The sequence below is a fragment of the Metopolophium dirhodum genome, chromosome 1 (assembly GCF_019925205.1).
Source record: "Metopolophium dirhodum isolate CAU chromosome 1, ASM1992520v1, whole genome shotgun sequence".
NCBI lineage: Eukaryota > Metazoa > Arthropoda > Insecta > Hemiptera > Aphididae > Metopolophium > Metopolophium dirhodum.
The window spans coordinates 120,493,144-120,506,876 of NC_083560.1; the positions used below are offsets into that span (position 1 = coordinate 120,493,144).

General features: G+C 30.5%; 1 protein-coding gene across 1 annotated transcript in view; it reads left to right on the forward strand.

Moving 5' to 3' along the window:
- Window positions 1-3,618: 3,618 nt before the first annotated feature.
- Window positions 3,619-13,733, forward strand: part of LOC132934933 (neurogenic protein mastermind-like) — a 67,673-nt gene continuing 57,558 nt past the window's right edge. Inside the window, 1 exon segment of the mRNA XM_061001359.1 lies at window positions 3,619-4,371. Within this exon segment, the coding sequence (XP_060857342.1) occupies window positions 4,125-4,371 (247 nt within the window). The 5' untranslated portion in view covers window positions 3,619-4,124.

Consider the following 13,733-nt stretch of genomic DNA (forward strand, 5'->3'; position numbering starts at 1 on the left):
TGTGCAAGAATGCAAAATCAATGATGTAAAAAGACCAACTGATTATAACTTATAATCTGTCTTCATCATAATCACTTATTTAACATACATTTTGTTAAAATATTTATAAGTATCACGAATAATATATTAAAATTAAATAGTTTAATAAATAACTGCTAAAAAAAATAATATGTATTTTAATATAGATTAGGCGTGCCCTACCGCGGAAGTATTCCAACCGGCCCGTGAAAATTTTATAAAATTAGATAATTTTTATAGGACCTAGCTGGTAGTATAAAATAAAACTATAGTTCAAAAAAAAATTGTATTTTAATAAGCTTTTAAGGATTATTATAAAATACCTTTCAATTGTGTAGTTTTTAATGACAAAAAGAAATTGTTAACTATAGTGACTAGCGTGGAAATATTCAGTGAACAAGGATAATGTAATATTTATTGTATTTCAAAGAATGAAAAAAAAACCGTAAACTATATTTGGCCCACTGTATAAATATGAATTTCGAATGTGGCCTGTGAGTTGAAAAAGATTGGGCACGCCTGAATTATGGATACACCTAAATATAAACTATAAAGTGTGACGTGTAAAATAATAATAATTAATAATAAACCGGACATAACTAAATAATTAAAAAAGAATATAATTACTAATGTTATACAAAATCACCATCACAGCACCTGACTCAAAGGCTGTATTTTGGAAGGTTCAACCCCACCCCTCTCCACTGAAACTTTTTGTAGTTAGTAAAGTTAATTGATGAAATTCTAATTATCATAAAAAAATACCATGTATGATGACTACTTTGTTTAAGAGGCCGTCGTATCAACCTGAATGTATAGTATTTTGTATTATCTTACACACGCTATAATACAGAATATTTGCGTACTACTGGATTTTTACAAAACAGTTTATACTTTTATATAGCTAATAGAAATGTTATGTGTGCGTATTGAATTTTAAGAGGAAATTAAAAACTGCTCGAGTGAAAAGTTTTTTTTCATATTATGTTTATTTTTAAATGAATTATAATTCTAAATTAATCAAGCACTTATACAACTTATTATAAAATAAAATACGAAAAAAAAACTATTTACTCGAAGACAGTTTATAGTCTCCTCTGAAAAATACAAATCAAAAATTGTATAAATGTAAATTAACTATAATAAGAATCGGTACGAAAATATTGTTCTATTGTATTTGTAAACAACAGTTTATATTGCTATACACCTAATATTAAATATAAATTATAATCAAGTAAACACAAATTCTGTTGGCGTTTTGTATAGGTATATATTTTATGATTCAATTTTAAAGTAGGCACCTACCCTTACCTATTAGCTATTTTAATTTTTCAACTTGTGTTGGTTTTAAAAATAGTTATATTAGGCATTACCTAGCTATATTTGGCTTTAGAGGACATATAGTACTCTATAGTTCAAGGTATTTCTTTAAGATATGCGATGTCCCTATTAGTCTATAGTGCCATTATTTTCTAGTCAATGACAAATGTTTTTTTTTTATATTTTATTCTAAAAGTGAGTTATGAGCATTTTAAAATGTACAAACAATTTACTATTATAAAATACTCATAACTCACTTTACAATTAAAATATCAAAAACCTTTGTCATTGACTAGATAATATTCTTACTTCTAAATTTGGAAATAGGTCAATTCACTGTAAAATTAAACATAACTGAGTTAAATAAATAATTCAGAAGGTACAATAATTTTCTATGTTATGCAATTGTAAGATTAAAATTTAAAACTATATGCAAAAATACAAAAAGTACAAAAATTGATTACAAAATTGGCTAAACGTGGTGTAAAACATAGGGAAACTACGGCGATTGGGGGGAATTCCCCCTTTCCCCCTACACCTGGATCCGCCACTGGCTCAGCAAATATTTTTTCATATGGTGCCTAACCCGGAGGGTCAAATAATAATAATATAAAGAACATATAGCCACATGATTATGAGCAATGGACAAATAATATTTTAATTTCAACAATAAAAAACTGTTCGGTACTACCAATAATTTTTTTTTACTGTTCGTATAATAAAAATTAGATATAATATGTTGATAAGAAATAGTAAACGTATAAATTCAAAATCACTGAGTAATATTTCCATTGAAAAATCATATCACTTAATACTTTATACCTATAGTTGTAAACTTAATAGGAAGCCAACAAATTTAGGAACTTGTCTAGATACTTGTTTTGTTTTATTCAGTTATATATAACAGCTGATACAGAATCAACTATAAAATATAATATAATCACCAAAAAAATTACAAAGATAATTACAGTAATGAAATATTATTTCTTAACTTGTAAGTTGTAGTTACATTAAAATAAATTAGGTACTTAAATAAACATACTATACTATATTTTGCATTTCCGTATTTCACCAACACTGAAATTGCCTTCCCTCACGAGTCACACATACTATTTTTGTCATTCATCTGCGTTCATCAATCACAGGAAAGGTAATGCAGGGATTTATGCACCAACCAGACTATTCTACAAAAACAAAATTTCATGAAAGAAACGATTTGGTTTTATTTATTGTAAGCGTCGCATGCATGTAGGTTACAATATTATGAATATTATAAAGATGTACTTAACCAAAAGTTTATGTTTTGTAAGGACCGTGGTATAGATTTAAGTATATATACTAATTACTATACTAAAATAAAATAAGAATACAAAAATTTAATCATGGCCAAGGTAATGCACTGTGCACTAATATTGCACTATGCACCATATGTTGCAGGGATCTATGCAACAATCAGATTATTGTACGAAAACAATTTCATGGAATACAAATCTTTACGCGTCATGCAAGGAGGTTATAATATTTATACAATATTATGTAACCAAAAGTTTATGTTTTGTAAGGACCGTGGTATAGATTTCAGTGTCTGGTTGTACCTAGGATACAAGTGATATGCACGCCCTGCACTTTTGGGGATTTCCATTTTACCACCAGATGGACGGAAAAAGGTCACATTCCAATGCTTCAACCGTCAACGAAAACTAAGATTTCGGTGCAGGCGTGACAAAAACAATAATTATTAATTAGTAAGTTCTTGCGATGAGTTTTTGGGTTTATTTCTACAGTAGTATGTTTTATAATTTAACCAAGTTGTTTACACTTTGTTGAACGTCTATCAAGATAATGCAGCATCATAAAGCATTATTATCACAAAAAATATCTGTGGTAAAAGTTTTAATTTTAGACGGGTCGTTAAAATACTTTTGTCCCACTAGCATTATACCTGGGGATTTTAACCTCAGTTGCCCCTTCTGTCATCACTACTCCGGCCCCGATGAATTTATATGTTACTAGCCTACTGAAACTAGGCGAATAACGACCAGGTTGCTGCAGCTGCAGATCCATGTATACATTATGGTATTATTAATATTTATTATATAGGAGGAATCCTGAGGTTGCCAACGATTGGTCGGTTGGCGTCGCTCCTCCTCCAGACAGACACCATGGTTACCGCCACTGCCGCCGACGACAACGTTACCACCACTACCGCCTACAACCATGTAACAGCGCAACTACCATGTTGTGACCATGTACCATTAATTGTATACCTACTCCGGCGGCAGCAGGTTGCTGTGGTTGTGTATACTAATTATTACTATTATTATAACGCGTTCGTGAACAGTGTCTGCACGCGCAGTACAGCGGCAGCAACGGCGGCGGTAGTGCGTGCGTATCTCACTCGCGGCGTACAGTGATATTGTGACAATACATCGCGTTATTTTATATTATTATTATCATACGTTCGTACTCTAGCTATATTGTTATTTAATTATTACGTTAATAAAACAGTTCATTCACGTACGGGTCAATCAATCCTACATCAGTCCGATTGTATTAAAAAACATTTTTATTGACGGTCTTGGTCCCGGCCGCCCGGAAACACCGGAGAGAAAAAGTTGTTATAATCTCTTTGCAGTCCACGACTCTCAGCTATATATTGTATAATAATAAAAATATCAAAATCCGTTTCCGTGTACACTCGCGTGTGGTTTTTTCGTGTCGGCATCGCGCCCGCGATAAATGTCATCGGCACCGTCCAGGCCCGTACCACTTGCACCGTCAACGCGATGATTGCTTCGGAGACCCGCAACCATTGCGTGGCCGTAGTCATGGATTTGAGCACGCGGGCCAGTTCCGGCGGCGGAGGCGACTCCAACGACGGCGGCAACCACGGTCGCCGGCGCAGCGGTGGCGGCAGACCGGCCAAGTCGGTGTTTTCTATCCGGAGTCTGGTCGGCGAGGATACCGTTCGCAACCGTCGCGACAGGGACGTAGACGGCAGCGGTGACGACGACGACGACCGAGGCGATCACGGTGAGTGTACCTATATAAATATAATATTGATAAATCTATGTTGTATTCAGGCCCCTTTACTAAATGTATTTGTGGGCCCTATACAAATTTTCCAATAAAATATAACCCATTACAAGCGATGCGAGTGTCCCATACACGATTTTTACTTAAAATATACTTAAAATGTTCATTTATATCATAAAATAAGTCGTATTCCTATCAAAGTTTCATAATTTCAAAAATTACAAATCCATTTCAACAGGCCCCTAAAATAGCCGAGCCCCTGTACTCCAGGTCTAACAGTTCCCCCCTTGTGGGGGCCCTGGTTGTATGCCTACCTTAATGCAAATTATGTTATGAGGACGTCACACCCACATGTGTTGTCTCCGTCTTACAAATTTAGTACATGGAAAAAAAACTGTTTTGGCGTGGTATAATTTTACTCACTATAGGTATGTATTTATAGTAAAATTACCTAAATTCTGCAACGCATAGGGAAGAGCTTTATCTGTGTCGAAGTGTTTTTTTAATTTTGTTATAGCACTAACAAATAAATTAAATGAAAAAAACAAAAACACCTGATGCTCTCAACCCGTTTATTTAAAATCTTGTTTTAAATGTATTATGTTATCCAAATAATAGAAACACAGATAAAGTTCTTCCGCGTGAGTTGGGGAATTTATTTTTGTAATTCTTCTATAAATACAGAGGGAGTAAAATTGTCCCGCGCAAACAGTGTTTTCCATGTTGTACATATGTAAGACGGAGACGTCATATGCATGACATCGTGTGTCGTCCAAAACATACGCGTACGTAAAATTGTAAACTGATAATATTAGGTATAGTGTGTTTTTAACAGTTGGTATATTATAGTTGTAGTTTACATTATAGGTACTAATATAAAGATAAGTGGCAATTGCAAATAACATTGTATTTAAGATCACCAATATTTATATTATAATACCTAATAAAAATTATATTATTATTATTATTATTATTATTATTAATGTAATCTGACTAGACTATGCAAGTGGGTTTTTATTTGTCAGTCAAATTCGTTCACCAGTGAAACATGTATCTGCGTCATTTCACATCATTCCGTGGGCTGAAATCATGTATAAATATAGGTACAACAATTATCTACAAAAATCCCGATAAACTTGCTTACATTGAAAATAATGATACTTACGTATTATTACATAGTTTATTTTAAGGGGTATATTAAATAAATATAATATCATGATTCATGGTTTGCGAATGCAACAATTATGACACCCAGAGGCTGGCCTCAAGAAAGGGCCAGCGGGGCCCTATATTTATATGATATTTTCGGCCTAGCATATTAAAAAAATTTACTGTAAAGTTATTATTATTATCGCCTAAAAAAAATTGTCCTGACCTCGCTCCATCGTAAGGCCGGTTCTGATGACACCTAAACATATAATATAATATTGTATAGATAAATCATGTACCTACATTGTACATAGTTAATATACGTAAAGTGAACCTAACGCGGTGGTTTTATTATTTAGCTATGTAAGAAAAAAATTCGCATAAAATATAATGGTCATATCTCTTGTATGTATATAAAACGTAAGTAGTGATATGGCAGCAACAGCAATTTCTGCTGCTGCTACGACGACAAGGGCACGAGAGATTGATCGGAGAGGTAAATAAAAAATCCTACATACATTTATTATTGAAAACCCTAAAAAAAAAAACATCTGCTTCTGCAAACAGACGTTCACGAATACGTTGCATATTGAAAACAAAAATGATTTATGCTATTTCAAAAAATGCGGTTGATTCATAGTTTGTATTTTGTTAGTAGGTATAGTAATATATTTTAATATTTAGTATCGTAATATAATTACTGTCTAAGTTATATTTACATAATATTATTATGCTTCTCTGTTTACATTTTTTTTATTCTGATTGTTTGAAAAAATGCAAGTAATAAAAAGTTTAAGGTTAATTTATAAAATATACATTTCTAACGAAAATAAGTGAAAATTATCTCGTTTTATTGTTATATGGATAGCTGTAAATCTGCACTCTGCAGTATTTATATGCTATGTCCTATGACACTATAAAAACCACAGAGAACAATAAATGAATATAATATGACGGTACGACTATCGGACTATATATTACCTATCGCCGCGGTACTTACGATGATAACTACGCATCTATACGGAAGATGCGTTTTAATTCAATACATTTGTAATATTTTATGAAAAGGGTATAAACATTAATGGCTAATAATAATCTAATTATAACAAAAAAATCTTATACAAGAAATACAGCGAGATTACTGCAGAGTGTTTTTCTGTATAGCCCCATCTACCTATAGGTACTTAGGGTTATAATCAAATACGAATTCGTTTTCACGGGCATACTAGAGTTAATTAGGTACCCATTGACACGCGAATAATACGATTTACAGATCGGAATATTATGAGCGTGTGCAATAGCACGGGTAATGACGTATTGCCGTGTGAAGTATTGATATGTGAACATATTTTCATAATATTGATGTTAGTAGTTACTAGTTAGTGTATGTTATACTTATACTATACCTATATTATATTATGTAGTTAGCATATTATTATGGTTTTAGTCCAGTTGGTAATAATTTATGTTTATGACAACTGTCAGAGTTTTAGCTTTATGGAGACGGCCATTTTTTAGCTTACCCGAGCGGCCGAGTATGCCCCTAATAAAGTTGAATTAATTGAACGTTAGTAACTAATACAAGAGCACAATAATATACTTATACCATATTACGCATAATATTAAACAAGAGATAATTATTGAGAAAGAAGACTTAAACGCCTGCACCCGTACGCGGTACAATAATATAATATATTATTAGTTAATACTCGATATATTATAGTACAGTTATGTGCAATATAAAGGATACAAAATATGAGTTATGTCCCAACGCAAAAATATCGTATCTCGGTTATTATCGAAAATACCATACCTTGGCAAATTTATTAGTGTTTCCAAGTTTCCAACCTAGGATAAGGCTATAATATTATATTATGTCATTATACGTTTATATAAAAAAATAATAAATAATAAAAGTAGATACCTAGGTATACGGTATTTTCGGTAACTACCGTCGCACAGTATTTTCGTTAACAACGGTAATTACCGATTTGTGGTATACTGGTATTATAAAATATCGGTAGTTACCGGTATACCGAAAATACCGCCAGCCCTAGGTGTACCAGTCATTTCATCGGAACACAGCTCTGTGATTCAACAGTTCATACTTTATCCCAAATATGGGTCCTTGACTCTTGTGTAAAAAAAAATTACACCTTTATCATTAAATTGTATCAGAATTGTGAATAAGTATTTATTTCTAAAATAATAAGATCTTATGTAAATCAGTACTATCTATATTTTCATTAAAAACTGAAGTATATATTAAATAAAATAAAGTGCTGTGCCTACAATCTACATAACTGGTAAACATTTTGTTTGCGTGCCTTTTTTCTGCAAAATTATTAATAATTTTTTTTTTATATACGTAATTGGGGTATACTCGATCGATTTTAAAAAGTTAGAATTCCATGTCACCTAATTTTTCTTTACACCTTATACTAGTTATACTTCATAGCCCTTTGGCATTTTCTAACATCGCACACGCATGTACAGTGCCATATACTGCCATGGTTCCGTGTATAGGTATCTAGTATATTAGCTATAGGTGTATCGTGTACGTCATACACGATACTTAGAGCTTTTAATCTTGGTGTGGTTGGAGGTAGCGGATTTTAGATTTGTTGTACATACCACTTACCGTTTATTGAGACCTATAATAGGTATTTGTTTTCAAATACGAGAACAATTTTATTTTCGAACTCTAAAAACCCAATATAGTCTATATCTGTCTTTAGCAAAAGCCAACCATTATTTACCACCTATAAGGCTAAAATCTAAAAGTGCTTATTCAAGTTCAAATTGTAAAACAAAAACTCACAAAACAAAAATAAATTGTACACGACAAATTAAAAATAAAATGTTTCTTACCATATCAAAAAAATAATTCTGTAGGTGGATTAAATAAACAAATAAAATATACAGCAATTTATTATATTATATTATATCAACTAAAAATGAATACAATATATAAGTAATGCATTGTTTTATATATTTACATTTGTAAATAATACATTATTCAGTATTTCAGAGTTATTGCAAATATTCCACCTGAAATAATTGGGGCTATTGAACTTACTGAGGGGTTTGAACCCCCATAGCCCCCTAGTTACACAAATATATGGTCTCTTTTATTCTTTAATAATGCATTTATTCTGTTTATTTTTGTAATTTTGAAGTATATTTATAGACATGGGCGCAAATAGGGGGACTTGAGGAGGACTAAGACACAAATTCTTTAAATCAAATCCTCATCAAGTATGACTTGTACTAAATAAATATATCATGTTTTCCTATAATTTTGTAATATAACATAATATAAATCATTATAATGGTTTAAATTGTGTTTTGTGGTTACAGTGGTTTGATATACGTGATATAAACAATTTTTTTAATACGTTACAATGAAATACTACTTATATACACGTATAAGCCACTATGTATCACCAATTACCTAATATTTTAGAAGGTATACTTTAAGAATTCAAGAAGTTTTCGATAACCATCAAAATATTTTGTTCATGTTTATCCGAATAAAGTAAAAAATTAAATGAAAATTAATGAAAACATTGCCATTGAAAAAAATAATTTCTTGTACTATTCTACTATTCTACTGGCCAGATAAAGTTCTTCCCACTGATAGATATTTGGTAACCCCTAATCTATACTATACTAGTATACTATGGTATATAATATGACTGTATTAAAGTATACAGAAATATTATAATGCCAATATTATCATAGTATTATTATATAATATATTCAAAATAGAGATGTATTTACGAATATTACAGACATAAATAAAATATATTACTGTTTATTTATAAATAAATCGTATCAGTGGCGACTTTGTTAGTATACCTACTTACTATGTTATTTTGCTCAGTGCTCACACATAAACGATTGTGCCGATTTGGGGAAAAAACAATTAATATTCTGTACCTGCTAACTGGGACACAGTACCATAGAAGAAAATCGTTGGTCCAAACCGGTGTAAAAAAATTATATGGTGCAACCATCCGGTGCATATTTTTCCACGCAAGCTTATGCAAACGAATTTTCAAATATTTTATATATTATTTCAATTCATAATTTCCTCGAACATCGATAACCGTACAATAATACTTCTGTATTATACATTACAATAATATTATATTCGTTATAAATAAATACATTTAACCTACTTTAAATATTTTTCTGGGAAAAAAAAACTTGCGATACTGCAAGACTCTCGCGGTATATCAGTTAGTACGCGTCTTATTTACTAATAACAATATACCATTATCTCTCCATGAATGAGCTGTTTATTCTACTCTTTTGTTACTGGTAATTGATATTTATGTCGTGTTTTTGAAATAACTGACTTCCTCATTTGTTCTTCTTCAATAATTCAATATTCTCTGTTTTCAACAATATAGGGTCATATAGATACGGTGGAGTACTTTTTTTCAAAGATCATTAGCTTCTCTGCATCACCTTTTGTTCTGACCACGTTTCGCTTTCATAATATTTATCGTACTACAGTTGAACATTGAATTTAAATTAAACCAATCCATTACAGCGAGCACAATAACAAGGTATACAATAGAAACCTATACTTATGCAGTATGCAGCTGAATCGAGTTCTACTTTTTTCAAATGAAAACCACCCTTTTTAGTGTAAATTGTTAAGTAGATGATATTTTTTTTAAATCATGATCCATCTAAATATTGGGGTGGGTACTTTCTGAGACCTGAGTTGTTAAAGTTATTGGAGGTTGGTATGAGTTTCTACACTGCATTTTGACGGGTCCAGTTAAAATGGACATCTAAACTGGACCACAAGAGTGAGAAGCACTTGTCCGAAAAATGATAATAGAAGTTATACGATGGTTACCCTGTGACCAACTTTATGTGGTGTTGCATAACAAGTCGATTAATATTTTCGATTGTTTTGTCGAGAGCAGCGTATAGACCTTATAAGTTATACTCATAGATGGATCATTACTGGTTGGCGGGGTTGAGTGGAGCGGTCACGGCCATTACCATAGCAGTGTTGTCATTTCTGACAACATAAAATATGTTTATTTACTATTTATATAATAATATATTATTAAAACACAAAATTAAAAAACCATATTTTTTATTGAGTAATAGTCGTACAGCACACTCACGTGGGCCCGCTGAAATTAAGCCCATGCTCCGTCTATTAGTATAAGGTGTATGGAGCAGCGCAGCGTGATTTGTTTTTTATGTGTACGTCTATAGACGTCATATGTCCATCCAGTTATTTTTTTGTATTTGACTAACACACACGGATTTTAGACGTGTTCTTTTCCAAAAATGCAAATTGATCTAATGAAACGACAAGAATTCTATAAACAGATTTGTATTTTTCGTCAAGTCTACTTGAAATCAGCTTTTTCACATTTTTAATTTTTTGATTTTAACTTCTCCAAAAATTTAAACTTGACAATTTTTAATTACTATGTTTTAAAATAGCGTTTTTAGGAATTTTGGAGATAATATTAAAAATGTGGGACTGATATTACTAAATACTAATATTACTAGGCACCTTATTGGTATATAAAATATGAGTTTTAATCAAATGTGATTTATTAATAACAAACATTAAATATAGGGAAATGACGTTTTGTCAAATTTTTATTGGTGCCATATTATTCGAACTAATGATTGTGATTTAGCACTGTGTCCCTATATGCTATGTTTTATATACCTAATTAATGTAATAATGTGTTGCTATAATAGCCATACAATATAATATAGTCTAATAAGTAATAACTACTAACTACAGGTCTGCAGGTAGTATCAGTATGCTACACCTATATTAATATTATCACATTTAAATACTTAACAGTTAAAACTGTATTACTGTACACATTCAATATAATAATACAAGTTAATATAATATAATATACTATAATAAACATATAAGTAGATTCTATACATTTTAACCGGTGTATATTTTTTTATGTGTGTGATATGAAACACCGACACGATTTTGTGGATACCGAACAAAATCACCAAAATATTCAACGATATTGCATACCAAATCGACTGTTCTCCGCCACTATATATATATATATGACATCGATGACGTACCGGAACGACGTCGGTCAACAGACCAATAATGCTCGTACGAGCGTTTGTTATCTTAATTACTATTACACATTTACACGTATATATTGTATATACTTTTGTGTACATATTACATATGTATAATATTATAAATTATACGACAGTCTCGCCTTCGTGGTCGTCGTGGTGGCGGACGCCTAGTAATCTGGGGTGGTCGACCGCCGCCGAATTCCATCGCGGTGACGGCGATAAATTCACTATAACTAAAACACCAATAATAATATCATAATAATATATTATATTATTTTCGTTACTATCGCCATCGTAAAATACGATTCAGCCAGGGATGGCTCCGGCCTCCGACAACAAGAATTAAGAGAATCGCTAGCCAACAGTTAAAATATTGTACAATACTATATTTTATACGCAAGGCGCATATAAAAACTAAAAAGCTCTTTAATGACTGCAATTTGAGGTTTGGCGTCCAATTAACCCATTAATTAATTATCATAGGAATTTATCACATATTTTGACTACTGAACATCGTATTATTCTGAAGTTTGAAATTAATCATTAACAGTGCCAAACAAATTATGTGCAATAAAAAATATTAATTTAATAACTATTAACACTTTGGACGTAGAGCTAATAATTTTATTGTATTATATAGTAGAACTACTTAAATTGGACATTATTATTCATACGTTTTAACGCTCGTATATAGTCACATATTTAGTGTTAATTTTGTTAAATATACTCCGTATATTATTGAATAATATTATATTAGTCTCTAATAAGTAATAATGAGTACCATTAGGTACGAAAATGATTCGAAATGAAGTAAAAACATTTAGTAAGTCGAAACCGTTGATTAATTAAATAAAAAAAAAATGTTTTATGTAAAGGTTTGAAATTAGTTTAATAAACAATGATAAATCATAAAATTAACTGTATTACCACATTAGTTTTAGTATTTATATATTTACCAATTTTAAAAATTGGCCAAATGTATAAGTATATATAGGACTAAGATTTATATATAATGTTAATATGTTTTTTTTTGTCCCTTTACAAATTTGGTTAGAAATGTTAATGAAGAATTCTTCATATTATTTCAAGTATCTACATTATTATTGCATGTTTTAACTATAAACATGAAAAGTGTATGATTTATGATATATTATATTTTAATTTTTAATTTTAAACGAAAATAGCGTGTACCGTGTAGACTGTAGAAGCTATAGAAGCAGCGCCGTCGTGTTAAGTTGTATTAGCTTTTAACAAATTGTTATTATTTAGCGGGTCAAATATTCCTTATTTCGGTTCTATAAAATCAGTAATATCTTTGACGAAAAAAATTGTAAAATGGTAGGTATAATGCATTTTATATTCTAGGATTTATTAAAAGGAAGGTCAACAAAAATGATTTAGCTTGAATTAAAAGTAACTTTGTTCAATCAATTTTAAAATTATAAGATACTTCTCTTTCATTTAATGATAGTTTCGAAACTATTGGTACATTTTCTATATATTTTATTATATTTGTACTTCATATTTCAACAAAATTAAATAAATACATAAGCCAAGTACACTTCCTTTTTAGTAATTTAATAATGAATTTATTCAAATTTTGATTCTTTAAATTTTCAAATTTACTTAAAATAACCATATTTTTAAAATCTTAAGATTTTTTGTACTAGGTACTTAAAGTGTGTGTCCTGTGGTGATATAAACTTCTATTTTTCAAATGAGGACCCCCCCTTATTTACTAAAAATTATTTAACGGATAATTGTTTTGAAATTTTTCTTGACATATCAAAATCAAAATTCGAACTAGTAGTTTTTGAGTTATTTAACTTTGAGTGCTAAGGGCTAAGGCTAATATAGATTCATAATTATGGGTTTGTAGTATATGGAGCCTATTTTGATTTGGAAATTTTAGGGAGTTATATTAATTTATCAATAAATGTTTATGTATATGTAATAAATCTTCATAAATTGTATGAAAATAATGATGTAACATAAATACTCTAGATTCGATATTAGATATATTTTATACTATTGTAAACTCATTCTTAATTACTATTATCCACAATTTAAACATTTTAATAACTACTCGTTTGAATTTAGGA